General features: G+C 49.4%; 1 protein-coding gene across 2 annotated transcripts in view; it reads right to left on the bottom strand.

Moving 5' to 3' along the window:
• Positions 1 to 239: 239 nt before the first annotated feature.
• ENTREP1 (endosomal transmembrane epsin interactor 1) overlaps positions 240 to 14,977 on the bottom strand; it is a 59,095-nt gene continuing 44,357 nt past the window's right edge. For both annotated transcript variants that reach the window (XM_045882227.3, XM_054509158.2), the window contains 7 exons: positions 14,712 to 14,819; positions 14,489 to 14,622; positions 9,194 to 9,323; positions 8,946 to 9,024; positions 7,187 to 7,339; positions 4,666 to 4,958; positions 240 to 1,105 (listed from right to left, as the gene is read on the bottom strand). In XM_045882227.3, the coding sequence (XP_045738183.2) occupies positions 902 to 1,105; positions 4,666 to 4,958; positions 7,187 to 7,339; positions 8,946 to 9,024; positions 9,194 to 9,323; positions 14,489 to 14,622; positions 14,712 to 14,819 (1,101 nt within the window). In that variant the 3' untranslated portion in view covers positions 240 to 901. The remainder of the gene's footprint in view (positions 1,106 to 4,665; positions 4,959 to 7,186; positions 7,340 to 8,945; positions 9,025 to 9,193; positions 9,324 to 14,488; positions 14,623 to 14,711; positions 14,820 to 14,977) is intronic.

The raw sequence follows: 14,977 nt of genomic DNA, 5'->3' as shown, positions 1-14,977 counted from the left end.
GAGCGTGGGGGCCGCTAACGGCTAGAGCGCAGGAGGGCCCAGCCAGGCCCTTAGCTCACAGCCTCCTACCCCAGCCTCGGCTCTTCTCCAGCAGCACGTGAGCTCTTGAAATGCCAGTTAAGGCCAGTACTCCTCTGCAGAACAATCCAGCCTGAGGCTCTCCCCACCGGCCTCCCCCCCTCCTAAGGAAAGGCCTGGCCACCTACGCCCACACAAATGTTGGACACGGAGCCCAGAGGTCCAAAGTACCCGTTTTTATTCTCGATTCGGCCTTAGCCATCACTAGTTTTGCAAGCACGAATAAATGCAATCAACACGAACCTCTCCCTAAACGCCTTTCATTACCATTTGTCACTGAACGAGTTTCCCGCTTTTCCTAAAGACACTGTGATTTGGGGGTGACGTAAAACGAAGCTTGACAAGTGCAGAACATCGGGGTTAATCATCCTGCTCCTGGGCCCTCTGCTCCCTCGTGGAGCAGCGAAAGGCTGCGGGAGCTCTACACAGCAGCCCCAGCAGCTCTGTCCTTCCACGGAGGGAGGAACTCGAGGAGCAGGAGAGCCCCGGCGGGGGAGGTGGGCGAAGAATCGTCAGCCGGGTTTCTGCCCACGTGACCTGGCCGAGGCTGGAGGGAGGCTGCCTGCACGGCCTCCAGATCAGTGCCTCCGAAAGCCAAATGGGCCTGGAAGAACCCGCTTGCCCACCGCTGAATGTCCTCAGTGAGCAGAAGAGGAGCTGGGGAGTGAGAACAAATGTCCTCCAGAGTGCCTGCGCCCCTTCTGCGGGCTGCCCAGGGGGCACGCCCACTCCGGGCCAGGGCACTCCAAGGTCAGGAGGGATCATTCCGCCTCCGGGGTGCATCTTCCTTCCTGCCCACCCCCTCAGGCCGAACCCCACAGGTTCACAGAACGGTCTCCCGGATGACGCCGATGAGGCTGTGGGGCCGCTCAGCCTCTGCTCGCTGGGGCCTCCTCTCGGCTCGCGGCCTCCCCGCCGGGATGAAGGTGCTCAGGTCCCCGCAGCTCCGCAGGTGCAGGAAGCCAGGCTGTCTCCGCGAGGGCGGCACGTGGGTCCGGGAAGTGCTGGGCTGCGACGGGGCCATTATCTTGGGGAGAATAAGAGGGTGGGGGAGACGTTAGGCTGCACCAGAGGTGGTCCTCCGACCTGCCTTCTCTATCCAGCCATGCACTGCTTAGCTTCGTTGCTTTGGAAAAGAAAATAGGGTGTTTTCCCAAAGTGGAACACACTTGGAATTCCAGATACCTTTTTCTGGAATTTTCTTTCCTAACGTTCCTAAGACATTCCCCCAATTTCCTAACATTCCTACGACATTCCCCCAATTTGCTACTGTTTCAGCTGCTGACCTGCCTCACGTCACTTCCCTGATTCATCCGTGGCAGGTGAATTTACACTTTTGCTTTACACTTAACACTCTTCTCGTCATTTTTACCCAGTTTGCCTGGGGTCTGAGACGGTGCTTCTCCCTGGGGTCTGCACGTTTCTGGAGGGGAGGGGAGCTGCTACTGAGGATCCCCCGCTCCCCCACGGCAATTGTGACAGGCGGGGCTGGAACGTCTGTAGTTCTAACAAGAACCCAAGTGATACCAATGTTCTTGAAAAGTTGATAACCACCTGTGGGGCACTGTGACCAGCTAATGAGTTTATAAAATGTCACCCAAAACCAGTGATGCTTCCAGTTGATCTGATAACCCTTCGATAACAAAACATAATAAGCAACATAAAAACTCGGCCAGTTTATTTGTAAAAAATGCTTAAGAATGGTTCTACCGTTAGATCTGTTTTACAATGCAGCATATATGTAACTTGAAATATATAATAATACCACTTACTTTGTAAAATGGCAACCTTATGGGAAACCCCTCATCCGGCTGGGACCGAGGAGGGGAGAACTGTCTAGCACGTACAATTTCCAGAAGTTGCACAGTCATGCTCTAGGACCTACAACACTGTTAGCACCTTGAGAAAAACCCAGGCGTTTCATGACCCCCTAACATCACAGAACAATCACTGCGCGGACTTTTTGTTTAGTTCGTACCAGTCTGAGATTTTAAAGTCCTCAGAAGTTTAATCCCTCCAAAAGATGGGATGTTAAATTTTGCTAACACTCTGGTATTATATTTGTCTTTAAAGCCCTGTCCTTGTTTCCTGGTTAAAAAGAAAATTCCAACATTCATAGACGTCAATTGCTGTGACATGTAAGTTGGGGCAAGTGGTTTTGATTGGAATAAACATTAAGATGGATCTAAAACTGGGGCGCCTGGGTGGCTCAGATGGTTGGGCGTCTGCCTTCAGCTCAGGTCATGATCCCAGAGTCCTGGGATCAAGCCCCACATCGGGCTCCTGGCTCAGCGGGGAGCCTGCTTCTCCCTCTGCCTCTGCCTCTCTCCCTGCTCATGCTTTCTCTCTCTCTCTCTCTCTCTCTGTGTCTCAAATGAATAAATAAAATCTTTAAAAAAAAAAAGATTATAAGATGGATCTAAAACCTATTCGAGTCATACTAGGAAAAGTGAAAATGTGCAAAGCTGGGTAGAGTCGGGAATAAAGGCTCTCCTTCCGCTTGTCTCTACCTCCTCTTCTCTGGGGAGGGTGTCGCACTGGGCCTCGCCACCGGGGTCCGCTCCCAGAAGGTGCCAGCCGATGGCCCAGAGTCCACTGCAACAATCCCAGTACCTGAAGTTTTATCCAGACTCGGCACAAAGACCCAGCAAACATCTGCAGTGAGAGCATCTGTTGAGCTGTAAGTGCTTGGTCATTTTCCCCAAAGCTATTTTCCAGGGAAGACTGAGCAGAAGATCCAGACCAATGGCTTGGCAGATACTCCGACTCTGATCTCACTAGGGCTTGGCAGCCTCCAACAAGCAGCTCCAAATACGTGCTCTGTGTATCGGGCTGTTGGGCCAGACGGAGGGAAGAAGGCAGGGAATGACTGCTGGCGGAGGCCAGGGTTAGGAGGATGTATCTCCCCTACACAGATGCTAACTAGAGCGTGACCCAGGACCACCAGCCGACCGCTCTTTTTTTTTTTTTTTTTTAAGATTTTCTTTATTTATTCGTGAGAGACAGAGAGAGAGACAGAGGCAGAGGGAGAAGCAGGCTCCCCGCAGAGCAGGGAGCCCGATGCGGGACTTGATCCCAGGACCCTGAGATCATGACCTGAGCCGAAGGTAGACGCTTAACCGACTGAGCCACCCAGGCGTCCCGACGACCACTCTTTTAGAAAGCAGACATCAAGAGGGTCCGCGGTTCATGTACCTCTTCACGCGAGTCATCAGATTGCTCTTCTGCTCCCCTGGGTCCCCTGAGGGGCTGGGAGAGAAACTGGCTTCTGGCTTTTGTCAGAGGAGGCCAGCAGGTAGAAGGGGAAACGGAAAGGAAAGTGAGAAGGAACTTACTCAATTGGCCTTAACTCACCCAGGACCCTGCAGCCCAATGTACATGTTACTGCCCACAGATGCGGGTGGGTCACACTGTGAGCCAATGGGCCCCGAGGTCACAGAAACCACCCCACAGGGGCAACAAAGCAAACGCCTAAAAAGTAACAACTTCTTTAAAAATTAATTTATTTACTTGAGAGAGAAAGCACAAGGGGATGGGCAGAAGGAGAGGGAGACAGACTCTCAAGCAGACTGTAAGTTGAGTGTGGAGCCTTACGCACGGCTTGATCCTGGGACCCTGAGATCATGACCTGAGCTGAAATCAAGAGTTGGATGCTTAACTGACTGAGCCACCCAGGTGCCCCTGGTAGCGGTTTTTAAAAGAGGTGGGTAATTACAGCTGTGACCCATCCCCAGTTCTCAGCAGAAGGAAATCCCATTCAGAGGTACAGGTGTTGAGACCACCTAGTCTAACACTTCACTTTAAAAATGAGAAAACTTGGCCGCCTGGGTGGCTCAGTCGGTTAAGCGTCTGCCTTCAGCTCAGGTCATGATCCCAGGGTCCTGGGATCAAGCCCAGGGGCTCCCTGCTCAGCGGGCAGTCTGCTTCTCCCTCTCCCTGTCCTTCCCCCTGCTTGTGCATTTGCACTCTCTCTCTCTCAAATAAATAAATAAAATCTTTTTTAAAAATAAATAAATAAAAATGAGAAAACTGACACCCAAATGGATTATGTTACGTGCCCGATTTTATCTTTCCCCTGGGTGACTTCAGCTTAGGGAATTGTTCTTTTTCATCTAGAATCTATGGAGGAAAGATAATTTATCCCTTTAAGTCCTATTGGTTTAGGTGTCTTGCCACCATTTCACGGGAATGAAAATTCATGTCACGTCCATCATTGCCAGCGAGCTGAGCAACCACGCCCTATCCAGGGAAACCCAACCTGGCAAAGAGAGGGCTAACGGTGCCCCACGCTGCCCAGACCCCTTGCTTTTATTCCCGAGCGGCACCGCTTTCTTTTCCCAGGCGTGTTCCACATTCGGGAAAAATCGCTTTCTCTCCCTGGGCCAGGAAGCTTGTGGGAAAGTCATCACACCTGAAAAGAAAGTGCTCTGGCTTCTTCTCTCTCCCTCCCCAGACTTCCTCACCCCCAATTTCCTTGATACCCTGACCGTGAACTTACTGCGCCTTGGACGGGAAATCAGAGAAGGCGCTTCAGCTGCTCTGGAAACAAGTTCTCTGACTCATGCCCGAGATCAGTAATAAAACTACCTGTTCTAGGAAACTGGCACTGGTGATGGCCTCCTCCATGTGCTCCTCATCGGACTTGAGAACGGATTTAATGTTCTCCACAAGCTCGTGGATGTCTGGGGTCATACTGCAGGACGACTGCTCCAGGAACCTCGCCACCAGCAGCTTGGTGTCCATGTAGGACTTGTAATCTATCAGGGACCGAGGCCGGCATCGCGAAGCTCTGCTCCTCAGACCTCTCCTCAAGGTCACCGTGGCCAGGTCTGGTCTTCCCTCAGTCTGCGTTGCAGCTTCGCAGCTGAGCACGGGGACAGCTGTGGGCAGAGACAAACAATACGTGCCCGTTGGCCATGCCCCTGTGAGCACATGCCCGGACCCGAGACAGCACGGGCCACGGAACTTGGCGTGGAAAGCAGGTTGCAAATGCCAACGACCATGCACATCTTGCTTTTCATCTCACAGAAGGAAAAGGTTGGGGGGGGGGACCAAAAACCAGAAAACAATGACCCAAGCTCATTCCCTGAAGTTCCAATAGGACGTGTCCCCAGAACATTTCACATAAAACACAATCACCAAGGGAGAGACAGATGATAGGGAAGAGCATCAAGAATGCGCAGCAGTGCCGTGGGGTAATGACCAATGTATGGGGATGGGTGGGCGAGCAGAAAAAAGATGGTGGACCTGATGAGAGAATGCTCCACGGGCGGAGGATGAAGGAGCCACTTAGAGAGGCTGAGGAGGGACAAGACTGCGGGACGAGTGGAGTGCTCCCCTCCCTTTGACTGTACCTTTGTCCTAAACATCCTCAGGGCATGGTGCCGACTTATCCACGCTCACACCATGGCTGTGAGTCAGCTCTAGGGCTATTAACAGAAAGAAAAAACTAGGTGCGGAAAAATCACACGTCGTTCCAGAAGTCAACAGCAGCCTGGGAAATCCACCACCACAGGCTCTAATGTCCGCAACTATCGACATCAGAAGGGCTTAAGGACTGGCAGAACATGACTGCACCACCAAGTGGGTGAAGGGGAATGCAGGCCCGGTCTCCGCGTGTTCGTAAGCCAGCCAGCAACCTTCAGTGTACATGACCCTGGAGGTTTCAGTCTGTGAAGGCCTGACAAGCAAGCGGGAATTTGATATTCAAGGAAGAAAGGAAGCAGAGGGTGGGAGGACAGGTGGAGGGAGGGGAGCACTCCTTTCCCTCGGGAGAAAGGTCGGCGCTCTAAACCGGGGTTAGCGGCCCCCCTCCAGGCTGCCACGAGCGTGTCACAGAGAGCCGGAGTCTTCCAGGAAGGCTCCCTGCAGACGCTCGTGTGTGAGGACAGTCAGGGACTACAGTCAGTCACTGGAAGGCAATCTGGGCCGTCTACAGCAGAGGACTCCAACGCTGTAGGTGAACACACGTCTCCTGCCCCCTGCAGCGCCGCAGATCTGGGAGGATCTGACTAAGCTGTGCAGAGAGCCAACTTCCTGTTAAAGCTGGCAAGTGGCCAGCTCGAGTCCTCAACTTGCCAGGTCGGGTGGTAGAGACCCGCAGTGAAACGGGCCTGGGGAGCTGAGGGGCCGGGCTGCCGGCCCGGGGGTTTGCAGAGGTGCTCAGTCCCAGGCGGTGGGACTCCTCCCGGCTCAGAAGACAAGAGGAGTGTTCTCTCTGGCTCGCACACGGTCAGTCCAGGGCTGCAGCGAACAACACAGGCCGTCAGAGGGACAGAACCAAGAGTGCAAGGGGGTGACATGGGGCCCCAGAGAGAGCAAGGTGAGAGCGTTTGCAAAGTAATATTTGCACAGAGCTTGAGGAGAGCAGAGGCCCTTGTTAGAAGAGGTCACCGGAAGAAGCCTGGGCGGCGGGATTAGAGATTTTCATTTTCTCCCTTTCTTTCCTTTATTTTATTTTCACAGTTTTCCACCATGCAGAGCTATTTGGAGATGTTCAGGTATTCACATATTCAGAAAAAGGACTCAATGTTATTTTAAGTCTTTAACATGTTTTAAATTTAAAATTATTCCAATGACATCTGTAACAAACTTCACACAGAAAGGGAGAGCATGGGAGTGTGAGTTTCACTCTATCTAAACTTCTTAAAACAGGTCAGATTCAAACAACTCAACTACCCATACAAAGTAAAAAAAAAAACAAAACAAAGATAACTTAGGTCATAAGAGAGGGAGTTAAAAAAAAAAAAAAATACACCCCTTGAACTTTTTCCTTGAGAATGTTTATTTCCATAAGACTGTGAGCACCCAGAAATCAGAACGATGTTTGCATTTTCTTCATGTCATACCTCGAACACTATCATGTGCAGCCGAATGCTTTTGCTGACAATGACTTCAAAAGAAAAAACTCTACCAGCCTTAAAAAATGTGACAGGTGAATATTCCTAATGTGCATGGAGAATATCGTATTTTCCCAAGACCTCTTAACCTCTCTCAAGACATCTCTCAAGCTGCAGGGCGGTGGGTGGCCAGAGGCACCCGGATTCACCTGGTCGCCTTGGGGCAAACACGCACAGTGCTGTGCAAGGGGCTTGGGGAGTGACATCACCTCTCTCTGCGGAATGATGGAGCACAGGGTCACTCCTCGATCTTGTCCTCAGGGCTGGGAAGACTCTCCGGCTTCCCATGGGAGGTAGCTGGTTTGCATCCGGAGTTGAGATAGATGTGCTTTCTTCTCTGGGTGTGTTAGGAATGTCCTCACCTGATTTTTTTTTTTTTAAACAAGAGAAACATAAGTTATTTCACCAGCTGCTGCCTTCAATATGTTGGGCAGGAAAGCGCCCGTGAGCCCGAACCTTCAGGGGCAGGGGAACAGAGTTAACCACATTTGCTTAGGCTGTTGGCCAGTGAGCTTTTATTTCCCAGCACCGTGGGAAACGCTTCCTCTCCAAACCACCCCTCCACACCTAAAACAAGCCAACAAAAAATTGTAAGTCCAAGAGTAAAATCAAGAAGCCCTCGCAAAATGTCAGGTGGTTTTTTGGTTTTGTTTTCTGCAAGTGCTTAGAATCTTCTCCAGGGAAGCGTCCTGGTGCAGCGCTAGGAAGCTCCTAGTGACTTTCCAGTTTTTAGCAATGCAAGGTGAGGTGGGTGGGGAGGGGGGAGAGAAGGAATTCCTGCCCAGCTCTGGCGACTTCCCTGAGGGCTGCAGACCATGAATGCAGGCAGTGGAAGCCTCCATACAGCCCAGGGTACAGGCCGGGCTGTGAAAGGCTTGACGGCCATGGGAAAGAGCCAGTGGCCGCCTCGTAGATGGGGAGAACCACTCAAGAAACGGATGACTTCTGCTCAGGACAACCACATCATGTCATCGGCGAGCCTGAGTGTGCTCTGGGAAACTTTGAGAAATGGGAGAAGCCCAAACATACTTAGCGAAGAGAGCACTTCTGCATTATTCTAAGATGGAAGGTGAACGGAACAGAAACTCGTTCCAAATGGTGCTGCTGAAAAGTCACCCCCATCGAAAATAGCTGGAGAGTTGATCCATTATTGATCACCCCTGCCAGTCTGTGCTGGTGGACAGTTCTCCGTGCCATTTCAAACCTCTCCAAAGACAGAGAGCTGCAATCATGTTCCCTTGAATGACAAGGATAACTGCAAACTGACTCTTGTTTTTTGAGGCAGGACGGAAAATCAGCATTCACTACACGTGAAAGCAGCATGACCTGGACCCAAGGTTATAAATGACAGTGCAATCTCACGGCAAATCATCCTGCCATAGACAAAACTCTTTTTTTCCCTTTAAAAGGGCCCATCTTATTTTAACAGGAGAAAGAAAATCTTAGGTGGGAAAACACAGGGATGCCACATTAAACTCTCTAATCCATTTCACAGGTCCCTGAGAAGGGTCTGGTGACTCATCAAAGATTCTGAGAATATTTTTATTTCTGTTCACATAGTATCTCCTACTTGCCAATTGTTGACAGTATTTTTACACCTGGAAAGAAGGATGTAATTTGTGGGGATTTTTAAAGATTTTTTAAAGTTATTTATTTGAGAGAGAGAGAGAGAGCGCGCTAGAGAGAGCGCACGCATCAGTGGGGGAGGGCCAGAGGGAGAGGAAGAAGCAGACTCTCCGCTGAGCAGGAAACCTGATGCGGGGCTCGATCCCAGGACCCTGGGATCATGACCTGAGTCAAAGGCAGACGCTTAACTAAACTGAGCCACCCAGGCGTCCCAAGAAGGATATAATTTGACCCACTGGCTTCAAGATATCTGACCTCCAACAAAATATCATATAAGTCATTATTTCATGATGTCTTACTTGACGGAATCCTGAGTTTGGGCAGCAATCGTGTATTTATTACCTTGAGTCAGTGGTATGCAGATCGGTTCCAAGGGGCTAGTGGCACCTTCTAATCCTTCTGGCATGTGGAATGAAGGTCCCTACATCACAGGAGAAAAGAGGGTTATCTGTTGATATTCAGCTCATCCCCCACCTGGACTCCACTGAACTTAGAAGCATGTTCAGGGCCCAGTGTCCCACTGTTCTCTGCACGCCAGGCTGCTTTTCTTACCAGCGGTCAATGTACCAACAAGAAACCATGGACCATACCTGCTCCTGGTCCGTCTGGCTCACCACAGCTTCATAGGGAGGTGGGGGGTCCAGGGGACAGAACACTTCCACACCTTTGATTCGTGCTCCGTAGATATGTGGGAGGGGAATAACATCAGGACCGACCATCCTAGGAAAAGCATCTTGGCATCAGGAAGCACGGTCTACAGACTTCTCGTCTGACGTACCTGCTTCTGCATGATGATGGCCTTTACCTCGGGCCGGTTATCCGCTGACAGAGCAGAAGACCCCTCACCCCTCCAAGACAGTCTTCTGGCCCAGAAGCCGGGGGGGATAATCTCAGCTGATGGGGTGCCCAGAGTTTCTTAGGCAAGTGACAACGTATAAAATGCAATGCCATCATTTCTTTTACATCCACAAGCCAAAAAGCAAGCAATCATCCACAAGGACAGAAAGCAGATTCGTGGTTGCCAGGGGCTGGGGGCTGGGGACTGGGGAGTGACTGCTGAGTGGGTTCGGGTCTCCCTGGAGGTGATGAACATGCTGCAGAACCAGATGGGGGTGGAAGTTGCACAGTACCTCGACTGTACCAAATCCCACTCAACGGTATGCTTTCAAATGGTTCAACTCATGTTATGTGAACGTCACCTCAATGAAAGAAAAAACAAAACTAGGGACTTGGGGCAACTTAATTATTTCTTACATTAGTACCTGGCAAAATTCTTGCCTGCGTTTCCCTAATGTCTGATTCATGGTAGAAACTCTCTATTTGTTAAATAAATATTTGAAGGTCTGAATTACTTTTTTCTAGGAAAGTGAACAACATCACAGCTCAAAGACAAAGCAGGATGAATCACAGAGTGACCCTTCCTAAATACAGTCAGTCAACAAACACTAGCTGAGCACTGCCTTCATGCCAGGCATTGGGGCTTTTGTCCTGTGAGTGGGAGACCCTCCATAGCAAATAAATAAATAAACCTCAAGATTTTCTGCCTGTGTTCATAGAAAACTCACACACATAAATAATCTAGATAATAAAGAGCCTAAATTGTAAAACGATAGTTTAAAATATATAGAAACTTGTTCCTTTTGACCAAACTTCCAGTTATAAAATAAGTAAGTCCCGGGGGATGTAATATACAGCATGGTGACTACAGTTAATAATACTGTATTCCCAGGGCACCTGGGTGGCTCAGTCATTAAGCATCTGCCTCCGGCTCAGGTTATGGTCCCAGGGTCCTGGAATCGAGCCCCGCATCGGGCTCCCTGCTCGGCAGGAAGCCTGCTTCTCCCTCTCCCACTCCCCCTGCTTATGTTCCCTCTCTTGCTATCTCTCTCTCTGTCAAATAAATAAATAAAATAATAATAATAATAATAATAATACTGTATTCCCTATTTGAAAGTTGCTAAGAGAGTAAACCCTAGAAGTTTTCATCACAAGAAAAACAATCTGGTAGCCATGTGTGGTGATGGATGTTAACTAGACTTACAGTGGCGATCACTCCACAACATACACAAATATGGAATCATTATGCCATACACTTGAAGCTAATAGAATGTTCTAGGTCAATTATATCCCATTTTAAAAAGATACAATGAAGACCAGAAAACCTGTACTCAGGCCGTGGAGTATTAGAGAACGAAAATAAGAGATAATAGCAAAAGTTTAATGCCCATTCTCGAAATATGAAAATGGACATAAGCTGAAGGAGACAGGTGAAAGATTCTGGGCCAGTGGCACACAAGGGCTGCTTTTTTTATAAAGGGGCTCTGTGGATTCATGGTTGTTTCATTTTATTCCTGCGCCCGTTTAAAAAAAATGCAAACGGTGGAGGAAAAAAAGTTGAAAAAGATGCGATGTTCTTTTTTTCCTAGCAGTAAAACCAGTGGACAAGGGGACTTGCTTTCCTTAGTGAGCCCTAGGGACTTCTTCTGTCCTCTCCAGAGGGCCAGTCTTCAATCCTGAGTTAGCATGACCCCATGAGCCATCTTTCCAGCACTCACAAATCCCCTGGCTTCCCCTCTCAGCCAGCTCCCCTCACTTCTCCTCTGCTGTGTCCTCCCCAGGAAAGTGAATACCCCCCGCTTTGCCTGTTGGTTTGTTGGCTCTGGTGGTCTTTGATACTCGCCACCCAATGGCTATGTTCACAGAGAAGAGAGGGTTTGCTTGGGGCCAGGAGGTCAGGGGAACAGACTTCCATTTTAGATCTTAAACGACCATGGAATCCCTTTAAGAAGGGGGAGAGGGAAGGGGATACATTTTCTTTAAATCGACCACAATGAACAGCTTCTTATGGTGGTAACTATAATGACCAAGGAAGCCTCCGTGTGACAGAAGATGCTTCTAGGAAAAAAAGGAAGCTTCCTTTCCTATGAAGCAGTTCTCCTTATTTCATATCTTTTGGGTACAAAGGGATCTGTCTGGGGAAACAGGTGCACTATGTCCTGGCAGGTATTTTCCTGATCCCTTATGGCCCCCAACCCTAGCTAGGGAGTAGAATCACCTGGGGAGGTTTGCAGACTATGGGAGGCCCAGGCCTTGTCTCTAGAAATTCTGCTCTAATTGCCTGTGGTGGGGCCCACACAGATAAGAAGAGATTTTGATCTCCTAAAATCAGCTAAGCGGCCCTGTGGGGCTGCCAGGCAGGGCCGCACTGGGCACGGAGTCACCCACGAGCAGAGCCTGGCTCCACTTGAGTTTGGGTTCTGAACTTCATGAGGAAAAGGAATGAGTTTACTATATTCACCACTGAGGAATAAATGCCTGTGTTCAATTTTCCATAATCTTCCGTGCTCTGTAACACATTATGTCCCCATGGTACAACCAGGTCCCCAATTACAGAATAGGTGGGATGCTCTCCTTTTTGATCCCAGCTCCAACCAATTTCTGAGAATGGGGGTGGGGGGAGGCTCCCTGGGGTCGTGGAGGAGGAGTGCACAGCCCTGACTCTCATTACAAATCAAGTCATGAGGCAGAAACCCATCTTTGGATGGAAACCTTCACTACAATCAGGTTTCTGTTTATGGCAGTAATTTGAGAAGTCCTTTCTCAAGGAGGGACCAATGCATGCAGTGGTTGTATTTATAGAAGGGAAATAAATAAAGCGCTCTGAGAAGTCATATAATACCTTGCAGGAAGTGGGGAGTTTGCATTGTGTGAAAACTCTTCACGTACCCGGTTGTGGAAATATTAAAGAAAACATTCGTTCCTATTCTTGCCTGCCTGCTTCTAAGAAAGAAAATCACCAGTTGGGGTCAAACAGTTAGTGTCTATAAAATGGATATATAAAAATCTAGCAAAGTCGGCCAAATGCAAAAATACCTTTGATACAATATGTATCTGAAAGTGAATAAATGTAGCCATTTAACAAGGAAAGTGGACCGCCCTCTAGTATTGGGAGAATTTCAGAAAATGAGGCTGTTTGCCCACTGGAGATATGATCTAGGCCTCCAGGTATATGCTTTGGGCCTAGCAGTGTCTCCTTTCCCACAAGGATGTATTACTTTAACACCCTTCCCCATGTTCCTTCCGGAAAGTTCGGAATGATAAAGCCCTTGGTGAGAAGCTTGTCTGGATTTGGTGAGGGGCAGTCTCAGGACTCAGAGGGGCGAATCCAGGGATGCACCCACATCCCAAAGAGTGGAAATACCCACACTGATAAGCATTACTATGGCGGCACCGAAAAGAGAAATGGAAGAGAGAAGGGCAGGTGGGGGAGGGGCGGTCTACAGGACAGTGAGACTCCTAACCCGCATGAGTCACTTTCCCTTTCTGCCACTGCAGGAAATCAAATCTGTCTGTTGCCTCCTCTCAGGTCAACCAAGGGCTCACCTACAATCTCAGAGAGCCACTTAATTCTTCTCGAAGATGGCATTTCTCTTTCCAACCACGAAATAACAGGTTTGTTGTTTTTTTTTTACTGCCTTCCAACACGTCCCCCTGCACACAGCCTGAGACTGGGCTAAGGTATGAGCAAAGGTGTCCTTTGGTGCACAAAGAATGACTCTGAGCAACAGGTCGGGAGGTTACCCATGGAGAAGGACGTTAACAGTGTCTGGGCAGTAGCTCCCACCGGTGACCTGCTTCAAAGCCACACGTGGCCGTCCTGAGCATTAGCAAGCGGATTTCCAAAAACCCCAAGGCTGCCACCACATTTGTCTGACAACTCTCCTTGTATACCTCGGGGATTAAAAGTTGAAATTCCTGGTCCTCTGAATCTCAAGCTAAAGACACGAGTCTTTCTTACAGAATTCAGAGATTTTCTTTTGGAAGCTTAAATATGGTTTGCTGATCCTTGAAATTTGGCTTAAGATCACTTCACCCACGAAGCCAACCCTGACTGGCTGACTCTTCCTTCGAAGCTCTCTGCAGCCCATTCACCATCCTGGGTTAGGTGGTCCTCCTCGGTGCACTCAAAATCTCTCTTTTGAGAATTATTATGATCCTTGCAACACTCAGCTGTAATGACCCAGACTGCGAGCTCCTTGAGAGGGGAACGAGGCGGGTCTAAGTCATCTGAAATGTCACCAACCTGGGGGGGTGGGGGGATAGGGGGTGACTAGTAAGCAGCAGAGGACTGATTAAATGTTTGTCGAATAAATAAACGAAGTCATTCTTTAGAGAGGTACAATTCTAGAAGTCCATAACAACCAGGCGAATGCATGCATCATTTCCTTCTGCAGATAGTCATTTCTGAGATTTAAGAAACAAACGATAAATTTTGAGCTAGAATTTGAAAAAGGAAACCAGCGTGGTGTCTATTTTTTCCAGACCAGGGAGAAGTCATGAATAATTAATCTCTTTTTAATGGCTTGGAAGAATGTCATGATTTGGGGCCCCGCTGATGGTGTTATAATGAACATCGATTTGGCCTGAGCGTGTTTCCTGGGCAACCGCAGCGCTCAATCAAGTCACATGACAGCGACTGTCTCACTGGGTGTCAGTTTTCCTGGGAAGCTAATTGAAATGGAAAAAGTATATCCTTAGTTCAAGGCGGGACTTTTCTTTGGTTTCAGCCGTTTATCAGACAAAACAGCAGGGTGGGGAAGGGGGATAGAAAATCCTGAAAAGGGGCGCCTAGCTGGCTCAGTGGGCACAGCGTACGAGGCTTGATCTCAGGGTCTTGAGTTCAAGCCCCACACTGGGTGTGGAGCCTACTTCAAAAAGGAAGAAAGAAAGAAAAAGAAAAAAAGGAAAATCCTGAAAAGTAACACCATCTGTCTAGATTTTGGAGAGAAGTAAGCGCATGCTATAGGTCGTCCTGGAAACCTTTCAGTCTTCCAAACCGAGGCCCCCTCACAGACGGCTGGGGTGGGGGCACTCAGGAAGGCTACCTGCGGTTCATCCGGGGCGTGCACGAGTAAAATGTGGCGAAATAGGAGGGGGGGGGCACTGGCGGCACGAAGTCATCAGGGTCTGGGATCCGTCCGTGTTCTTCCACTTCTTCGGCAGAAATCTGGGATTCGTCCTGATGAAACAAGCAGCTCGGTTAGTCAACAGCCTTCAAGACAAAGGCCCCATGGGCCACAGTCACGGTGCCACCTTGTATGGACTTACGAGGCAGGGTCTTCTGGCTGCAAATATCTGGAGGTAGCGAAGGGCAGCTGCTGCCAAGCAGACGGTGGTGGTCAGGGCGTTCAAGGCACACAGGGCGAAAAGAACTTTCTAGAACAAGGAAACAGTAACACTACTGAGCACGTCAAAGCTGACGACCAGGGGCTCCTGGGTGGCTCACTGGTTAAGCATCTGCCTTCGGCTCAGGTCATGATGCCAGGGTCCTGGGATCGAGCCCCGCATCGGGCTCCCTGCTCAGCAAGGAGCCT

Source organism: Mirounga angustirostris, unplaced genomic scaffold (genome assembly GCF_029215605.1).
Source record: "Mirounga angustirostris isolate CCGP_5_RB_7025 unplaced genomic scaffold, mMirAng1.0.hap1 SCAF_15, whole genome shotgun sequence".
Taxonomy (NCBI): Eukaryota; Metazoa; Chordata; class Mammalia; order Carnivora; family Phocidae; genus Mirounga; species Mirounga angustirostris.
Note: the sequence above shows the minus strand (reverse complement) of the source record. Positions and strands in the feature narration are given on the sequence as shown.